The following is a 12,162-nucleotide window of genomic DNA, read 5'->3' as shown; positions in this document are numbered from 1 at the left end:
TGACAGAAAACCCAACCTGAACTAGCCTAAACCGGGAGGAAATTTGCTGGCTTGTTTAACTGAATATTCTGCATGGCTGGACTGAAGCCCTCAAGCAATGTCATCAGAATTGAGGTTCCTCTGCCTCTTGACTCAGTTCTGCTCCTCACTGAGTAGTCTGCAGCCTCATCTTCCCAGCCTCTTAAGTTCAAATCCCTGAGGGACCAAACCATATGTTTCTTTCCTTTCCGGCAACCCAAAAAAATAAATAAAATAAAAAAATAAAAAATCCCAGAACTCCTTCTGATTGGATGACTTGGGTCATGTGCCAACTCTGACCCAACCAATGCAGCCAGGACACCTCAGGTCACTGATTGGCCCAGACCAAGTCACGTGTTCTGCCCTGGGGCTTGTCTGAGTGTGCTAGAGGGGAAGTTCAGAAAGAAAGCTATGGCCTGGTGGCTTACGCCTGTAATCTCAGCTACTCAGGAGGCTGAAGCAGGCGAATCGCTTGAACCCGGGAGGCAGAGGTTGTAGTGAGCCGAGATCACGCCACTGCCCTGGGCGACAGAGCTAGACTCCATCTAAAAGAAAACAAAGCTGGACGTTGCTTCAGGGCATTACTGCCAAGAAAAGGGTGAAGGAATGGCTGCTGGTAACAAAAATAATAGATGTCCCCTGGGACCTTATGGAATCCACCAGCAGCTCCTTTCAGTAAGGGATCTGCTCCCTGCCCAGAGCCTCACAGTAGGGTCCTCACATGGGTGCTTGTAAAATGAGGTTGCTCTAAGTGACCACCTGGTACTTCTTGTTGCTGTGGGTGACAGCCTTGACAGAGAATCCATGGAGGCACACCATCGATCCTTGGCTGTGCTCAGGACTTCATGGAATCCACACCAGTCACTGGCTGCCAGGCCTTCTCTGCAAACGATGCATGTGTCATTCACCCAGTATATAAATAGGGTCAGTGTGCCAGGCGGCCTTAAAATGTTTCAGCCATGTTTCCTAATCTGTGCTTCCTTCACCTCTCTGAGCTCAGGGCAAACCCATGAGCATAGGCTGAGGTATCCCGAGAGGAAGAGCTCAGAGCACAGCTCTGCCCCATTCCCTGGCTGGCTCTGCCCATGCCTCCACGGGCTTGGGGTACAGGGAGGACAAGCAGCGACACTGCAAAACTGACCACACTTGCATCCAGGAGATAGGCTGCTGGGCAGACAGGTTGGGCATAGCAGGGGGCCAGGCCTGTGAGGCCCAGCCAGACTGAAGCAGGCCCCAAATAACATGGGGCCCAGGGATTCCATCCTCATGAAGCTGCTCCCACCAGGAGGGGACCACGCAGCGGCCAGGGCCCTGAGGCAGGCAGGGCTGGCCTGTATCTAGGACACAGGCATCCAACCCGCAGAGGTGGCTCGGTAGAGGCAGGCTAGGGCCCTAGAGGGACTGAGATCTGGGAGGAGTTATGAAGGGCCAGAGGCTGAGGATACCGACCCCAGGGCTTGTGATAGCAGTAGAGGAAAAGCAGTACTGGATCCTGGGACTGTGTAGCCCACAGCCAAGAGAGCCAGGAAGTAGAGCTGGGAGCCCCTGACTCCCCGCCCCCCAATCTAGTGACTAAGTCATTCTAGTCATTCCAGTGAACGCCCCCCATTCAAACTCTCAAACTCCCCTAGTGTGCACTCAGGGCAGCAGTCCCAGTGAGGATATGTTGGGTCCAGTGACGGTGTGTGGAGTCCAGCGAGGGAGCGTGGAGTCCAGTCAGCGAGGGAGCGTGGAGTCCAGTCAGCGAGGGAGCGTGGGGTCCAGTCAGCGAGGGAGCGTGGGGTCCAGTCAGCGAGGGTGCGTGGGGTCCAGTCAGCGAGGGTGCGTGGGGTCCAGTCAGCGAGGGAGCGTGGGGTCCAGTCAGCGAGGGAGCGTGGGGTCCAGTCAGCGAGGGAGCGTGGGGTCCAGTCAGCGAGGGAGCGTGGGGTCCAGTCAGCGAGGGAGCGTGGGGTCCAGTCAGCGAGGGTGCGTGGGGTCCAGTCAGCGAGGGAGCGTGGGGTCCAGTCAGCGAGGGAGCGTGGGGTCCAGTCAGCGAGGGAGCGTGGGGTCCAGTCAGCGAGGGTGCGTGGGGTCCAGTCAGCGAGGGAGGTGGAGCCCAGTGAGGGTGTGTGGAGTCCAGTGAGGGAGCGTGGGGTCCAGTCAGCGAGGGAGCGTGGGGTCCAGTCAGCGAGGGAGCGTGGGGTCCAGTCAGCGAGGGTGCGTGGGGTCCAGTCAGCGAGGGAGGTGGAGCCCAGTGAGGGTGTGTGGAGTCCAGTGAGGGAGCGTGGGGTCCAGTCAGCGAGGGAGGTGGAGTCCAGTGAGGGAGGGTAGAGTCCAGTGAGGGAGGTGGACTCCAATGAAGGTGTGTGGTGTGCAGTGAGGGTGTGTGGAGTCCAGTGAGGGAGGTAGAGTCCAGTGAGGGAGGGTGGACTCCAGTGAGGGTGTGTGGAGTCCAGTGAGGGAGGTAGAGTCCAGTGAGGGAGGGTGGACTCCAGTGAGGGTATGTGGAGTCCAGTGAGGGTGTGTGGAGTCCAGTGAGGGAGGTAGAGTCCAGTGAGGGAGGGTGGAATCCAGTGAGGGAGGGTGGAGTCCAGTGAGGGAGCATGGAGTCCAGTGAGTGAGGGTGTGTGGAGTCCAGTGAGGGAGTGTGGAGTCGAGTGAGGCTGTGTACAGTCCTCCATGAGGGCCTGCATTTTCTGTGTGCTGTACTTGGTGCTAGAGATAACTGAGGAACAGGCCCACCCCAAGAGGGCAGTGTACACACCAAGCATGTGAACAGAGCATGGCAGGAGCACCTGTGGCCACAGGGACGCCCAAGACCGTGGAAGAATGGACCCCTGCTTCCAGCTTTAGTTCCACATAAAGGACTCAGTCCTTAGGAGGGGGCATCAGTCGCCCAGAGGAAGGCCTGGGAAATGACCACTGACTGTCACATCTGACTGGGGTTCCAGCAACACAGAGGGAGAAAGGTCTTGTTTGGGTGAGGGGATCAGGGTGGTGGAGGGTGACTGACATTGCCTACCTTGGGACCAGGGCCCACTGAAGGGTCTTTCCTGGACGGAACAGAATTCAGGGGCACGCTTTACAGTTCCTCTGTGTCCACCAGAGGGCACTCATTCCTTGCTAATCTTTTAACCCAGGCTCCAGTGGGAGGCCATTCGGGGACTTTGGGAGTGGTATCAAGGTGACTCCGAGCCCTGAGGCATATCCTCAGGCAGTGGTTAATTCTGTGCTAGGTTCAGGACTAGGGGCAAGTGTGTTCTGCTAGAAGCAGCAAATGCTGTTCCTGGCCAAACCTTTGGTTGGATGAGGCAGCTCAGACAGCGGAGCAGTAAGCTCTGCTGATGTTAGGTGTCTCGGGGGACCCTAGCAAGGCAGCCCTGGGCCCTGGCTCATGCCTCATCCTATTGTTGCCATTTTGCAGAGGAGGGGATTGAGGACCACAAAATTCAGTTACTTGCCTCATGCTAACATGGCTGCCATGTCTGTGTGCAGACCCCCTTTCAGGGGGCCTTGCCATAGTGGTTCTGAGCAGGACCGCAGCCTGAAGGAGCTGGGTTAGACCTGCTCTCAGCTCCAAGCGCTGCCTGCCCTGTGTGGCCTTCTTTCACAGCCTTCGCCTGCACTCCTGCCTTAGAGACATCCTCCTGGGCGACAAGCTTGGGAAAATTGCAGTACTGAGTTGCCTTGAGTGACAGAACAGAGAGGAGCCAGTGTTTTGGCTCCAGACCCTCCCTTTCTTCCCTGGATGAGCCATGATGCAGATACCCAAGCTGTGCAGAGGGTGTGGGGTAGACACAGGTCAGAGGGTCCTTCCTACCTAGGCCTCAACCTGCCCCTGATCCTGATGGCAGCTGCCTGGGGACATGCTGAACAAGCGGCCTGAGCAGCCCCATGAGGGTGACTAAGCTCCAGCCAGAGAAGGGCAAGGTCCCCCCAGAACTCTGGCGCTGTGAACCACAAAGGTGGGGGAGGGGCATAGAATGGAGCGGACATGGGGTCAAGGGGCAGGCAGGGGGAGCTGGTCTCTCTTGCTCTCTTAAATGCACCCATTTCCCTCCTTCCCGGCGTCTCCCTTAACCCAGGCCAGGCCTCTGCAGACACTTGAGTCTGCTCCTGGGAGTTTTCCTACAAGCTCCTTGATGGCTTCCTCAGGTCCTACCTGGGCAACAGGCCCACTGGCAGTACCTATACAGGCCCCTGCCCCTGCAGCTCTCATTGGAGGATCCCAGAAGGTTCTTGGTGAGCTCTTATCCTCACCTCCACCTCTGAGGGCATGAGCTGGTAGCACTTCCTCCAGTTGGTTATCCTGACCCACTGCTCACAGCTCGTGTGTGAAAATTCAAACAGCACAATAACTTCTCCAACCATGTTCAAGGGGCAGGGTGGGCCTGCCCAACTAAGCTAAGGGACCTGGAGACTAAAGGTTGGATGACGGCCAGGCTGCACCAGTGCCAAACCAAAACCCTAGGCATCCTGAGGCCGGCAGGTACCACACGCCGCCGGCAGGGGGAGCCACGTCATGGAGCTAACCCGGTGAGGCCTGCAGAGGCAGCCACCACTTGGAGGAGTCTCGGGAAGCTTGGCAAGTTCCCTTTTGGCCTGTACCATCACCACCCTGCGCTCCACAGAATGGCAGTCCCGTGTGGCCTGTTTCTAGTGTCTAGGACTGCATACTCCCACACCTCCAGGGCACCAGAGTCCCCATGTGGCACCCAGTGATGAAGTCCTCCTCCCCAGTTAAGGCTTCTTAGGACAATCACTGACTGCCCCAGTAGGCAGCCCCCCACCCAACTGCAGCTCAGTCCCTGCCCACCCACCAGACTGCTGCCCATCACAGGGCATATCCAACTGCCTCCCAAAAGGTCTTCAACCCACTGTCCCCGGGATCCTCCCCATCCTATCCTCATGCCTGGAAGGTCTGAAGAAACTGAAACAGAAAAACTAGGCTTGAGACAGCTTTGTTAGAACAACTCAGCAAAATAAAATTCCTGTTTATTGTTGGACAACATTGTTTCACACATACATCAAACAGGCCAAAAAAAATAAACAGCAACTTCATAGACAAAAAAGGAAAAAAAAGAAACCTTTTATCTTTGGCCTTTTTAACCATCTCATACAAACCAACTACTTATAGTACAGCTAAGTACATACACAAAAAAGTTACTGGAATGCTCGGAATAAGATTGTTTTTCTGTTGTCGTTTTTGCTTTTTTTACAAGGTTTTTTTTCTCCTTTGAGATTATAATGAACATGGTCACACCACAAGTAAAGTCAGAAGTAGGACAGAGAACGCTCCGAAGGCTGGTTTGGTCATCCGAGATCATTAAAAATGGCTGACCCTAACAATATGTACAAAAATATAAAATGTAAATAAAAAATACAAACAAATTTCCTTTTTAAAGTACTTTTAAGAAAAAAAGCAGGGCCTTGGAAGTTTTGGTTCTTTTTTCCTCCCCTGTTGCAAATTCTCATGGTTTGGGTGGGGTGGTGGAGAGCGCGTGTCATCTGCGGGTGGCACTGCCCACGGTGGGCGGGCGGGCGGGCCTCTCTACTCGAAGGTGACCACGTTTAGATTCTGAGACGGGAAGTGGAGGGTGAATAGGTCACGGCGGCCTTTTTTTTTTAGTTTAACTTTTCCTTTTTTGCTGTCTAGTCATCCTCGTCAGTCTTCTGCTTCTTGGTATCAACATCGTCATCCTGGGCAGAGAAAGACTGTCAAAGGCCCCTCCAACCCCAGGGGCCCTACCCAGCCCACTGCCTCAGCTCCCACAGGCAAAGCAAGAACGAGGGACCCTCAGCTCCACAGCCCAAGGCCTTTGCTCTGGGAAGTTGAGCCCAGCCCTGTTCCTTCCTGTTCTTAAGATTCAGGACCACACAGTGGCCAATGTCAGAAACAGTCCCTCCGTGGCTTGAGCACCTCCGCTAGAGGTAGGTGGGGAGACCCAGATGCCAAACCCCCCTTCTTCTCAAGCCAGAACCCACCTCATCATCTTCAGCTGCCCGCTTGCCCGTAGCTGACTCAGCTTCCTCATCTTCATCTCCATCCTCTTCCTCACCTGGAGAATCAAAGGCCAGGTAAACCACACTTCCCTCCCACTGTGGCTCCTGGGGAAATCCCGAGGAACATGTGGCGGACTGCAAGGTCCCTGCCCTGCCTCTGCTGCCTGCAACTGGGCCCAATCAGGACACACATGCCCACTGCACAGGTGGGAATCTCCAGAGGACAGAGGCCCAAGCAGCTGCACCCCAAGAAGCTAGCCCAACAGATCAGTGGCTTTCAGAGCTGCACGAAACAAACTTTTAGGTGTGCGAGTGAGTGTGAGTGGGCATGGGCACAGTTCCTTGTCAGGGAGACCCTCCCTGACTCTACAGGTGGGTGCCCACGGTCATGTGGTCCACTGGCCCCAAGTACCATGGTCCCACTCCCAGGAGCCCCAACTCCTTCCCCTTCTGCCAGACAAGACCAAGAAGAAGTACCTGAAAACGGGAAGACAGACAAGGCTACTCACCATCACCTTCTTCTTCCTCCTCCTCTTCCTCCCCACCTTCTTCCTCTTCTTCATCTACCTCATTGTCAGCCTCTTGCTCCCCATTTTCCTCATTCTCCTCGACAGAAAACAGACCACGTTCTTTACCAGCTGGCCCAGGGATGGACAGAGCGTTGCTCCTGATGCCCAGTCTCCCACCAGAGGCTGCCAGCTACATCTACAGCCAAGCCCACCCCAGAGGCTCTTCTCCAGTCAACACCCTCCAGGCTCCATCATGAACCCTGCACATTAACTGCCCCAAGGCAAGGGCAAGGGCTTCCCCCACCCTGGGACAAGCCCAAACTCAGACTACCGGAGCTCCTCTTAACCTATTCTTGTTCAGGCGCTGCTCGAAAGGTTTTTATAAATATTTAACTAGCAATATTCGCGCCTCGGGTAAAGCTCACTGGCTACGATACTGCCACTGTGCAAAGCTATATATATATATATTTAAAGTAGAGAAGGAAAAACTGCGGGGCGGTAGCTGCCAGGGCTCAGGAGCAAGGCGGACACTCACAGCATTCCCGTTAGCAGGGGCGTCTCTTCCATTTTCTGCCTCTTCCACAACTTCCTTCTTCTCCTTTAAGTCCTTCAAAAGGGAAGAAGGAACCAGTAACCAGTAAGTCTTCCGAGCAACCCCAGGGTAAGCAAAGGCGCTTACTACTGGTCTGTTGCGTCCATCCCAAATTAAGAGTCGCACGCGACACGTGGAGAAGGGCCTAATGTCCCTGTGGTCCCTCTCCCACTGGTCCCTTTCCCACTGGTCCGGTGAAAGGAAGGCCGGCGGGGGCATCTGTGATCGGGTTTCCCATCCTTTAAGGCCCGCTACAGCGGCCCCTGTGGCGGTTCCCACTGCCCCCTGGCGCTTCCTAGGAAAGGAGCCATGTGGCGCCACAGCCCCAACCCGTCGGGCCGGGTGGACGAGCCCCGGACACTCACGCCCATCAGCCTGCTTCCAAGTGCAAGGAACCCGCCCCTCGAGCCGTCTAGGAAGGTGGCAGGATATGTCCCAGAAATAAATAAGGCAAGGAGGGAGGGGCCTGCGCTCGGGGAGGGCCCCACTGGCGCGCCAGCCTGGAAGACCCGCGAGAACGCACCGCCCCGGCCAGATCAGGTCTCTGAAAAAAACCAAAGCACACTGACCCCCAAATCCGACCGCTATTCCTAGAGGCCGCAAACCGCTGCTTGGCGGTGCCCCAGGCCGGGGCCTGCCTCCGGAGTAACCAAGTCCCGGCCTCCCAGCGAAGGCTAGGGGTCCCGACCGCACCTCGTGGGTGGGACTCCGCCCAGGATCCAAAAGGCAGCGCCGCCCCGGGCGCCCGGTAATTTTTTCCACACGACACAGCCGCCAATACCAACAGGCGTCCCGGCCTGCGGGACCCCTCGGCCCACCTGTCGGCCCACCCCGCTCCCCGGACCCCGGACCCCAGCTCCGCCCGCTCTCGCCCCCTGGCGGACAAAGTCCCGGGGAGCTGTGGGGGCAGGGAGGTCGCGGCGCGCAGGCGCGCATCCCCCGCCCGGCGGGCTTTGCGCGCGGGCCTCTGCACGCACCGCGCGCAGGGAGCACGTGGCTCGGGGCCGCCGAGTGCGTCCCTTGCCTTGGAGACTCCGGGCGGATAGGCAGAGCGCACAGTGCCAAGCGCGCGGGTGGCGCGTCGGTCGGTTGGCCTCTCGACTCGACGCCCCACTGCCGCCACCGCGGCAGGCCCGAATGTCTGCATATGCCGGGCCAAGTCCCGCGGGAGGTCGCCCCGAAGTCCGCCGGGCTGCTTAGGTCCGAGACCGTCGGGGATGCGCCTCTCGGGCTACTTCATCGCCCTCGCGGGAAGTCACCTTTCGGTGCTTCGCAGAAAATCGAACACCCAGGCCCCGCAATGGGGACGGTGTTCTCCCCCAACAAACTGGTTCCCGGACTGAGCCCAGAAGGGGCCACTGAGAGCCCCTACGGAGATACCGGACCCGAGCTCCGCTGTGCCAAGAAGTCGGCACTGCGAGAGCCAGAGGTGACGCCAGGGGCACAAGAGTTAAGGAGACGCCAAGGTGACTCGCGCCAATCCCCGCAGGGGCACGAGGGGCGCGGACGAGGGCCGAAAGATGAAGAAAAAGCCAATCAGTCTGAGCGCGCTGCGCTCCCGCCGAGGGCGGAGACGCTACCCAGGGCGGGCAGTGGGACCGAGGCGGCGCCGACAGCAGGAGCCGAGCCGCGCCAGCCGCTCAGGACCTCACAGCCGAGAGCGGTGAACCCGCCACGGGGCCCGGGCGCCCCCCCAGTTCGACCCTACCATCGGCCTGTCGCGGCCGCCGTGTTGGCCCGCGTCGCCCCGAGCTGCGGCGCACACGGTACTCCCGGGCAGCCGCGGGGGGCGCCCATCGTCGCCCTAGCGCCGTGCTTCACTTTCTCTTTCCTCCCTGCGGCGCGTGGGCTCTCGCCTCCTCAGCCAAGCCCGGCACCGCGGGTGCATGACTGAAGCTGGGCGGCCGCTCCCGGCGCACTCGCCTCGAAGGGCGCCCACCCCCGCCTCCCAGAGCGCCCAAAGCGGATAAGCCCGTCACACCTCCGCGGGGACTGCCGACGTCGCGGCCAGCCGGCCCGTCGCCCCATCCGCCTTATTGGGGCTTAGTCCAGATAAACCACCTCAGGTCCGCTGCAGGGCGCGAAACCGGCAGCCTGGCGCCGAACAAAGAGCAGCGCGGCCGGCGGGCGCTCGCCGCCACTTCCCGCGGCCGGCCCGCGCCCCAACACGCGCCCCCCAGCACTTCCGATTCCCAACGCGCTCGAGTTTCAAAGTTATTTCCGTGCGCCCGGCGGGCCGGCGACCCCCAGACAGGCCCTTCCCCTCCCGCCGCCACTCAGACGGCTCACAGACGAGTTTCGAGAGCCGTGAGCGGGCCTCGGCGCCTAGCCCTCGGCCCCTGAGGGCGCCCGGCCCACTCCCCGACGGGCATCACGTCTGCCCGCGGCGGTTCCCGCCCCCTCCCCCGCACCACACAAAGAGTGGGCTGCCTGAGGGCACCGCGCCGGGGGCGGGCCATTTCCCCGAGAGAGGGAGCAACAGCGGGCTTGAGGCAGTCCAGCTGCTGCGCGCCAAACACCGCCCGGGCGGCGGCGCGCGGACCCCGAGGGGGCGGGCGGCATCCAGCCTCACCTTGGTGGTGATTTCGGAGCTGGTGTCTACGGCTGCGTCTGACATGGTGGGGCACGCCGGTGATCCGATGCAGGGGATTTAAAAAGAAAGCGAGAGTTCAGGGACTCTGGCGATAAAGCTGCCGGAGTCCGCGGCGGCGGAGGAAGCGAGCGGCGGAGGCGGCTGCGGCGAGCAAGGAGGCGGACGAGGAACAATGCAAAGATGGCTTTTCAGAGCAGCCAGTGGGGGACTCACGCGGCGCCAGAAGCTTTAATATAGATTAGTGGGCGGCGCTCGGCTTCCCATGCCCGGCCGCTATTGGCTGAGCGCAGGGAGCGGGCGCTCGCTCATTGGCTCGATTCCGAACAATGGACAAGCGTGCTTAAAGCGGCAGTGCCCCGGCGCGTCCCGCGCTGCGCAGTCGCCGGTCGCACTGTCATTCAAGGCCTGATTTTGCCGGGTCTCAGCGGCGCCGAGTCCGCGGGGGAGGGGTGCGCGAGCGCGTTCCGGACGCGCGCTCCCGCAGCTGTTTTGCTGGGGCTGCTGACGCAGAAAGCCAAAGCGCGGCAAAGCTGCCCGCCCAGCCCCCTTCCCCCTCCCTCCCGCCCTCCCCGCGACTGCTCGGAAGGAGGGGGAGGGAAGAGGGGGCGGCGGCGGGCGCACGACGGCTGCCAGCGCGGGGGAGGGGACGGCGGGGTGCTGGGCCGCTCTCGCCCCGGGCGGTGCCCAGCGCAGTGCCCGCGGAGGTGCCCGCCCCCCGCGCCTGGGCGCCTTCGACCAAGGATTGTCCCAGTGCAAGTGGACGGCAGCCCCACGACGAGCAACGAGGTCCCGAGGCCGAGACCCGGGCACCTCGGCCGCCCCGTCTCTCTGCCATATCCTCGTGTCCGCCCAGGGCAGAACACCCAGTCTTGTGGGCAGGCGACCCAGTTTGCCCACCATCAGGTCCGGCGTCCGTCGGCCAAGCCAGTCGAAAAGCAGGCACCGGGTCAAGCGCACAGAGGGATTCATGTATCAAGGGGACTCGATGCCCGATGCCGCGATGCGCGATGTCCCTCGAGTGGGATAGTCCGCGGGTCCCTCACGGCATAGCGGTCCCCTCACTCTAGGGCTCTGGTTAGGGTCTGTCCCGAGCGGTCACTGCCGTCGCGACAGCTTCAGGGCAGCCTCCTCCAGGGGCCCGCCGGGTCATCGAGTCTACCCTTCTCCCACCCCACTGCTGGACTGCGATGGGCACATGAACATTACAGAGTTACTCGGGGAAAATAATCATCTCTTGAGCCAATTGGGCTAATCTTTGGGGACTGCCTGAAATTTGGGGGGCCATTAGAGAACCATGCGGAGCCCCGAGAAAGGGAAGCATCAAGACGCCACACTCAAGATGGCGCCGGGCTCGGCAAGGGTGGCGTGACGTTGCGATCTAACTCATGTGGGCGATCTGACAACAGCTGGCTACGCCAGCCTTATCGCCACCGCACTTGGCTGTCGAACTAAGAGATCGGTTGTGTGGGGAAAAAGACCAGAATAGGTGGAAAGATAGTCCAAAAATTTACCTGTGCCACACACAAGATGGCGAGAGGTAGGGTTCGTCCCTGTGCTGCCAAAAGGGGGCGCCCGACACGGAAGGCGGGACTCCGGAGAGACGAGCGCACATTGGCCGAGAGTGGCGGGCGAACACAAAGTTGACGCTTTGCGTCCTTCCATTGGCAGTTTCTTCCGTCTGTCTCTCCGGTGCAGCCGAGCTGGGAATGGGGAAAACCCGGACTGTGGGATCCTGGAGGGCGGACGATGCCAAGTCCAGCAGAGCTTGCCCTGCGGGTTAGAAGAGAGACAGTCTCCCTTCTCGGTTTCATTAGGTAATGGGCGACATGGTTCCATCTCCACAACGGGGCTTTGCTGAGCTTAGCACGCACTCTCCCGGCGGGGAGGAGGCGCGCAGTGCCGGGCGCCACCCCCTCTCCCGCACGGGTTAGGACAGCATCCGTGTTCCCAGGTGCCTGTCTGGCCGCTGGACTGTTGGCCTTTCCGGGGCGAGTTTTACTTTAGGAAGAAGCCCGGGCTCCAGGTACTTCAGCCTGAGGAAACGTGGGACAGATGCTGGGCAGGGCGGGGATACCGCGCCAACCCCAGCTGCCCAGCGGTCGCCCTCCTTTGCAGCGGCGAAGGAACGCCCCCCTGGGTCTCCGCCCTGCCCCCAGGCGCCCCAGTGGCTAGAGGTGGCATTCTCCTCTGGACGGGCGCGCCCCAATTCGGGGGACTCCCACAGTGCTGTTCTCGAGGACCACGCGTCTCAACTCTTTGTCCAGTCCCCTGCCTCCCACTGCCAGTCTGTCTTCACCGCCGCGCAGACCTGGGGCCGCCCGTCACAGAGAGGAAGGGCTCCTTGGCCTCAGCCACCGTGACCCCCTCCTTTGTGTCACATTCGCAGAGAGTTGGAGGGATTATGAGTCATCGTAAACAGGGAGACAGAGCGCCTTGCACCAGCGGCGCATCCATTAAGTTCCAGTTAC

At 60.0% G+C, this 12,162-nt stretch overlaps 1 protein-coding gene and 1 pseudogene across 8 annotated transcripts; both read right to left on the bottom strand.

The window, feature by feature from the left end:
- Positions 1 to 4,957: 4,957 nt before the first annotated feature.
- PTMA (prothymosin alpha) lies at positions 4,958 to 11,807 on the bottom strand. 8 transcript variants are annotated; one of them, XR_012421566.1, is made up of 5 exons: positions 7,671 to 8,526; positions 7,045 to 7,116; positions 6,510 to 6,603; positions 5,983 to 6,056; positions 4,958 to 5,697 (listed from the first exon to the last, which is right to left on the bottom strand). XR_012421566.1 is itself a non-coding variant. In XM_065526234.2 (5 exons), the coding sequence occupies exons 1-5, from the start codon at positions 11,503 to 11,505 to the stop codon at positions 5,650 to 5,652; spliced, it is 591 nt and encodes a 196-aa protein (XP_065382306.1). In that variant the 5' UTR covers positions 11,506 to 11,807; the 3' UTR covers positions 4,958 to 5,649. The 8 variants fall into 8 exon arrangements, 7 of the variants coding, with proteins under 7 accessions (XP_065382306.1, XP_065382307.1, XP_065382308.1 ...); XM_065526234.2 differs by lacking the exon at positions 7,671 to 8,526 and adding an exon at positions 11,206 to 11,807 and having other exon boundaries at positions 6,510 to 6,606; XM_065526235.2 differs by lacking the exon at positions 7,671 to 8,526 and adding an exon at positions 11,206 to 11,807.
- LOC123568219 (U4 spliceosomal RNA) lies at positions 6,882 to 6,963 on the bottom strand (annotated as a pseudogene).
- Positions 11,808 to 12,162: the final 355 nt, after the last annotated feature.

The sequence above is a fragment of the Macaca fascicularis genome, chromosome 12 (genome assembly GCF_037993035.2).
Source record: "Macaca fascicularis isolate 582-1 chromosome 12, T2T-MFA8v1.1".
Taxonomy (NCBI): Eukaryota; Metazoa; Chordata; class Mammalia; order Primates; family Cercopithecidae; genus Macaca; species Macaca fascicularis.
The sequence above is the reverse complement of the archived record's forward strand: the minus strand, read 5'-3'. Positions and strand labels throughout refer to the sequence as shown.